The 7,492-nt window shown below is 32.2% G+C and overlaps 1 protein-coding gene across 1 annotated transcript; it reads right to left on the bottom strand.

Moving 5' to 3' along the window:
* Positions 1–380: 380 nt before the first annotated feature.
* Positions 381–4,616, bottom strand: LOC109805661 (retrovirus-related Pol polyprotein from transposon RE1). Its single transcript, XM_083064905.1, has one exon. The coding sequence runs from the start codon at positions 4,614–4,616 to the stop codon at positions 381–383; it is 4,236 nt and encodes a 1,411-aa protein (XP_082921031.1).
* Between the last annotated feature and the right edge of the window lie 2,876 nt (positions 4,617–7,492).

Below are 7,492 nucleotides of genomic sequence, written 5' to 3'. Positions count from 1 at the left end.
TGCAATGCAACGTAAATTATTTTATATTTCAATAAAATAAAACTTGAAATTAAGATCTTATATGTACTGTTTCAACTTTTACTTAATTGGTAAGACTAAAATTGTAAGTTTTATATAATTAAATGACAGAAATTAAAGAATTAAGATAAGGAGACTTGGTGGAAAATATTAGAAGTATAAACTTCTTGTGAACAAAGAAAATGAAAAATGCAACAGAGTCAGTCACAGTGAAGGAAAAACGAAAAATGAATTGATCTCAATTTCTCTGTCAAAACAGTACAATACCAGGGGTCTCTATATAAATAATTTATAACCATATATAAATAGATGTGATAACCTATAATAGCCGGTAAACCTGTACATAATCCAATAGCCCCCCCTCAAGATGGGAGGAAGATGTTGTCAATTCCCATCTTGGACAAAATGCTCAGGAAAGCATTTCTTGGCAAAGCTTTGGTAAATACATCTGCAAGCTGATGAAACTTCCGAACATGAAATAATTTGAGAACTCCTCTTGTGACTTGTTCCCTTACAAAGTGAAGATCTATTTCAAGATGTTTTGTCCTTTCATGGAATATTGGATTGGAGGCTATATGAATAGCAGCTTTATTGTCACAGTAAACTGCTGCATGTGTAGTTGAAACTTGGAAGTCTGTTAGAAGATTTGTCAGCCAAATTATTTCACTGGCCACAGATGCAAGGGCTCGGTACTCAGCTTCAGCGGAAGACTTGCTAACTGTTGTCTGCCGTTTTGCTTTCCAAGAGACCAACGAATTGCCCAGGAACACGCAGAACCCTGTTGTGGATCTTCTACTGTCACTACATGTACCCCAATCTGCATCAACATAAGCATGCAACCTTGTGTCAGAATTAGCTTTAAATAAAATACCTTGACCAGCAGTATGCTTGAGGTATCGAAGTAACAATGTTGCTGCATTCATGTGGTCAGTGTGAGGATTGGACACAAATTGACTCAGCTTGTGGACAGCATAACAAATATCGGGCCGAGATATTGTTAAATACAAGAGTCTCCCAATTAGCCTTCTATATATGCTTGGGTCTTGGAGCTTGGTTCCTGATTCTGCATGAAGTTTAAGATTCGCCTCCATTGGAATGGCTGAAGGTTTGCAAGCCAGCATGCCAGAATCTTCAAGAATGGCTAGTGCATAGTGTCGTTGACATAGATAAATACCTTCCTGTGATTTTGACAACTCCAATCCTAAAAAAAATTTGAGATCTCCTAAGTCTTTTAGCTTGAAGTGTTGCTGGAGCATGGTTTTAGCCATGTGGATCATATGCGGGATTGGACTAGCTAGCACAATATCATCTACATACACTAGAATAATTATGAATGTAGAGCTGGAACCTTTCGTGAATAGAGTGTAGTCATACTTGGACTGCTTGTAACCTTGTGAGATTAGAGTGTTGCTGAAAGTATTAAACCAACTCCTAGACGCTTGCTTTAAGCCATAAATTGACCTGTTGAGTTTACAAACCAATGGAGCTTTGGTGGTGTCTATGCCTGTGTTGGTTGAAACATATCCTTGAGGAATTTTCATGAATATCTCTTCTTCAAGGTCACCATTGAGAAAAGCATTGTTGATATCTAGTTGAGCTAGGTGCCAGTTTTTGGATGCTGCCAAAGCGAGTAAAACTCTAAGGGTAGTGATCTTTGCTACGGGAGAAAATGTTTCTTGAAAATCCAAGCCATATTGTTGAGTAAATCCCCTTGCTACTAGCCGAGCTTTGTGTTTGGCAACTGTTCCATCAGCATTAAGCTTAAGTTTGAAAAGCCATTTACAACTAATTGGTTTCTTGTTAGGAGGCAGAGGTTGAATTGTCCAGGTGTTGTTGACTTCCATTGCAGCTAGTTCATCTTCAATTGCTTGACGCCAATGTTCATGTTTGATGGCTTGGTTGTAGGTTTGGGGTTCAAAATTTTCTGATATTTGACATATAAAATGTTTGTGAGATTCTGAGAGTCTGGAGTAGTCTAGATATCTCTGTATAGGATACATGATTGCAGATTCCGTGTTCACATTGTAGCAATGGTAATCTGACAGATAGGAAGGTGATTTGGTGTTTCGTGTTGATCTCCTTGGAGGGTTATTAGATGAATCAGGTTGATTTATGACAGGCTGTAATGTGGGTGAATGAGATGTTGAAATAGGGAGATCTGCATCAGTATCAATTTCAGGTTCATTGTTGGGATTGACCAAGTTGGGTGTAATTTCAGAAATGACAGCATTCTCATTGATTGTTGCAGTTGGCGTCTGTTTGAAAGGAAAGATGTGCTCATAGAAACATACATCTCTTGAGATAAAAACCTGATTGTTGCTAAGATCAATGAGCTTGTATCCCTTGTAGCCTTGAGGGTAACCAATGAAGACAGCAGCAGTAGCTCTTGGGCTGAACTTATGCCTGCTGGAAATAAGAGTGGATGCATAACATAACGTGCCAAAAGTCCTGAAAGAAGAATAGTTAGGGAGTTTGTTGTATACAAGTGCATATGGTGATTTGCAATTTAGAATAGGACTAGGAGTTCTATTCATAAGAAACACAGCAGTTTTAATGCAATCACCCCAAACTTTGAGAGGAACATTTGACTGGAACATTAAACCCCGAGCAATATTAAGAATGTGTTGGTGCTTTCGTTCCACAACACTATTCTGTTGTGGTCTCTCTACACAAGAAAATTGATGCATGATGCCTTTCTTAGAGAAGTATTCTTTAAAAGCAAGTTCCTTAGCATTGTCGGATCTAAACATTTTAATAGTAGACTGAAATTGATTTTCCACATAAGAACAGAATTGTGGTATGATGTTAATGCAATCAGACTTGTTCTTTAGTAAGTATATCCAAGTAAATCTAGACATATCATCGACTAAGGTGAGGAAATATTTGTATCCATCATAGGTTGGTTCCCGAAAAGGTCCCCAAATATCTGCATGAATTAAATCAAAAACGTTAGCACTGAAATTGTTAGGATTTGTAAAAGGAAGTCTGTTTTGTTTAGCCAGATGACAGGTGCTGCAATGAAAATTGGAGTCAATAGCACTCAATTGAGTTTTATTAGCAATAAGTCTGTATACAGAAGTAGGTACATGACCCAATCTTTGGTGCCAAATGTCATAGGTAATAGAATTGGAAATTTGATTACAAACAGGATTTAAACCAGACTTAGGAAAATCAAAGAGGAGAAGCCCGTGACGTTGTTTAACAATGCCAATCTTCCTCAAGGTCTTGAGGTCCTGGAGAATACAGCTGTTGGTATCTAAAACAAATCTGAAACAATTCTCATTGATGAGGGTTAATAAAGATAATAAGTTGAATCTAAAAGTAGGTATATGAAGAACATTATGCAGAAAAATATCATCATTCAGCCTAATGCTCCCTATTCCTTCTACCTTAACTTTAGTGGAATTAGGCAGCAAAACATTAGAATTATGAAGAGGTGAATATGAGTTATACATGTGTTTGGAACAACATATATGAGATGTAGCCCCTGAATCTATGATCCAAGTGTTATCTTTGTCAGGAAATTTTACATTCATACAAATACCTGTAACATTGGTGGCTAGAGCATCAAGATTATTGTCAGATTGCATTTGATTAGTCAGAAAAGTGATCAACTGCTGACACTGAGCATGGGTCAGATTAGATGAAGAATTCAAATTCAAGGAATCAGTTGAGTTTTCAACTTGATTCACAACTTTTGGTTGACGATTTTTGAAATAGTTAGGGGGGTACCCCACAAGTTTGTAACATTTATCTTTGGTATGACCGAACATCTCACAGTGAGCACACTTCGGTCTTTCTTTCTTAGTAAATCCACTTTTGTTGCTGTCAGAATGTATTTTAGCAGGTTGGTTCACAATAAAAGCCATGTGTTCAGAATCATTAGAACTGTGTGTAATTGCAATTTCTTTCTGAGCTTCTTCTTGAAGAATTAGGGAAAAAACGTTACCAATTGAAGGGAGAGGATCAGAGAGTAAAATCTGACCACGGATTTGTGAAAAAGAATCGTTGAGACCCATCAGGAAGGACATGACATATTCAGATTGTGTGTGTTCTTGAAGGGATTGAAGTCCTCCACAGGTGCACTGAAAATTCGGTTTGTAACCAGCTAATTCCTCCCATATTGATTTCAATTTGGTGTAGTATGTACTGACGTCATTTGATCCCTGTTGCAGAGACATCAATTGGCGCCTGAGTTGAAATATCCGAGGTCCATTCTTTCTTGAAAATCTTGTTTTCAAGTCATCCCAAATCTCTTTGGCAGTGGTTGCAAAGAGAATACTCGTGATTATATCCTTTGAGACAGAGTTATAGAGCCAGGATATAACCACATTATTTCCACGGTTCCAAGCAACGAAGGTAGAATCTGTGGCAGCGGGTTTCGGGAGGGTTCCGTCTATGAAGGCAAGCTTGTTCTTCACGGAGAGAGCCACATGCATCGCACGACTCCATGTGGTATAGTTCTTGTGATCAAGAGGCTGAGAGGTGAGAACAAGCCCGGGTCCATCCGAATGATGTAGGAAGAGGGGGTTGCTTGGATCTTGAGTAGGATCTTTCGTTTGTGTTGTCATGTCTGAGTTGATTTCTTCTGATACCATATTAGAAGTATAAACTTCTTGTGAACAAAGAAAATGAAAAATGCAACAGAGTCAGCCACAGTGAAGGAAAAACGAAAAATGAATTGATCTCAATTTCTCTGTCAAAACAGTACAATACCAGGGGTCTCTATATAAATAATTTATAACCATATATAAATAGATGTGATAACCTATAATAGCCGGTAAACCTGTAACATAATCCAATAGAAAAAGAAAGATAAGGATACTTAAATCAAAAATTGCATATATTCTCCATCATCAATGACACGTTAATATTTTCGGGTGTTAATCATATACTCCCACGATGAATTAATGAATAAAGTAAAATTTCTTAATTCAATACATTAAGAGACTAATTTTGTGCAATTAAAAATCATAGATTATAAATTATAAGAGAATCAGTTGTACAATTAACTCGTGTACTTCTATGTCAGTGTAGAGGCATCATCACACAACATCGTAATCAACCTTGTTACGGGCTTATTATAATAAATTCCTCCAAAAGAACTCACGAGACAAGAAAGAAAAATAAAATTAATTTTTAACAAACTTAAATTAACTCATACATTGGTTAAATTTGTAAAAGTCCTTAAAGTTTTGATAACTCATTTTTAACTTACAGAAGTTAATATAAGTTAAATTAACGTATGCAAAAATATTTAATTGTTTGTTTATCAAAGCTTGAATAATAAAGATTAATTGAAGTACATGTTTACAAATATTAATCTACTTAATTATCAATGTTTAAAATTAATTATGCATAATATATAATATATTTATTAAAAGTATAAATATGCCAAATTGGTTCTAAAATAAAATCAAATTTGAACTATATTTAAATTAAAAATCGCGTCAGTTTTACATTATAAAAATTAATCAGGTGAGATATTAGAAAAAATAATTATATATATATATATATATATAATATATGATTTTAAATACCACCAAAAATAATGTGAAAAGAGAAAAAACATTTATCAAACATTTGAATAAAATCTAATTAATTAATTTAATACATGTTTTTTTTTTTAATGTTGTGCATGTGATATTTATCATAATATTTGATTGAAAAGAAATGAAGAAGGGAAGATGATTTTTATAAACTTCTTTTTTATTTATTTATACTTTTTATAAGAAAAGAGGAGGAAAATGGTGAGAAGGGAAATCCCTCATGATCTGATTTTAACTCTCCTATAATATTGGGAGATTTGGTTAAGAGATTCAGAATTTTAAAATATTTTTAATGTAATGTTTGAATATCCTCATTTGTATTTTTAAATTTAAAATTATAAGAGCACAATAATAAATTATTTTTTAAAATCTCTCTCATTTCCTCATAAATCAAATAAGAAAAGAGTTATTTTTCTTCACTTCTTTCAAACAAATAAAATTTTTATTCCTTCCCTTTATTAAAATCTCATCCCTCCTTCCTCCTCTTTTGAACCAAAAAACCCATATATATGGTATGTTTGGAAGATGTGGTTTAGTAGGGAAAGAAAAATAAAATGATATATTATCAAGGAATTAAAAAAAGAGAAAATTGCACATATCTTCTCCGAAGTCTATTGAGATAATACACACCCCCTTTCTAGTTTTTAAAATCACTCACCTCTCTTAGAATAATGTCAATAATTAAGGTAAGAAAAGAAGAAAAAAATAAAAATCAAATCATATTCTATTAATCATATACATATTTATTATTTGTTTCTGAATTACGTACAATATTATATCTTCTCTTTGAAAATTTTCATCATTCTTCGATTTTAAAAATAATAATTTCTCATTCTTTATTTGAAATTGTTTCTTAAAATTTGTATTTTTAAAATCACAACACACATGATATTTAAGATATAGTTTAAGAGTTAAAATTAAGTAAGAGATTTCATTCAATTGTTAATATTTGCATTAATATTTTTTTTCTTCTTAATAGTACACAAATTGTTATCATATATAAAGAGTTATTGTGCCACTTAAATAAATAAATAAGAGAGGTTAGTACTCATTTAAAAACTACTGTGTTTAATTTAAAAAGGCCTTAGAGAAGGTTAGTGCAATTTTCCTTTTAAAAAAACATGTTTGGAGAGATGATTTAAGTGAATTTAGAAAGAATCTGTGATGAGATCCATGTGAATTTAATTAATCTCTTTTATGGGTAAATTTATGTGAAAATTTTCACAAAAACTGCACCATCCTACACTATTGTCTAAACAGTTTGTTAGTAAAAGGTAAAAGTATATCTGTCTAAATAATATATTTTTACATAAAAATTAACTATATAAAATACAAATTTAAAATATCAATTTTTTTATTTCTCACCTAATTTCACTTTATTAAATAATTATAAATTTCACATTATTTTTTTTTACCTATTTTCTATTAAATTAATCTTCACATATTCTTTTTGATTTTTCTCCTTTCTCAAACAAAACATTAGAATCTTATTAATTTAAAGGAGGGGTGAAATTTTAATGAAAGGAGAAAGTTAAAAATTTTGTTTGATTAAGAGAAGAGGAAGGAAAGCAACTTTTTTTTTTTTGTTTAATTCACACGTAGAAAAGAAATTTTTAAAAATTAATTTATTTTTATATCTTTATAATTTTAAATTTAAAAACATAAATGATATTCTAGAAATTATACTATAAATATTTTAAAATCTTTTATCTCTTTTTCAAATCTCTCAATATTAAAAAAGAGCTATAAAATTGAGTTAAGAGAGATTTTACTCTCCCGCCTAGAATTTAAATCAAACAAAACAAATTTAAAATATTTCTTCCATTTCATTCTCCTCTAACCAACCCAATAACTGCGTAAGTTAAACTATGTAAGTTAAAGGACATTAAATATGCATTCTTAAATATAATTTAAGAATACAGACA

Source organism: Cajanus cajan, chromosome 10 (assembly GCF_000230855.2).
Source record: "Cajanus cajan strain Asha chromosome 10, NIPB_CcT2T_4, whole genome shotgun sequence".
In the NCBI taxonomy this organism is placed as follows: Eukaryota; Viridiplantae; Streptophyta; class Magnoliopsida; order Fabales; family Fabaceae; genus Cajanus; species Cajanus cajan.
This window is presented reverse-complemented; position numbering and strand designations above follow the sequence as displayed.

Bases quoted from the DNA above. Each gene is read 5' to 3' on its own strand.
- LOC109805661 (XM_083064905.1), bottom strand. From the start codon at position 4,616: ATGGTATCAGAAGAAATCAACTCAGACATGACAACACAAACGAAAGAT.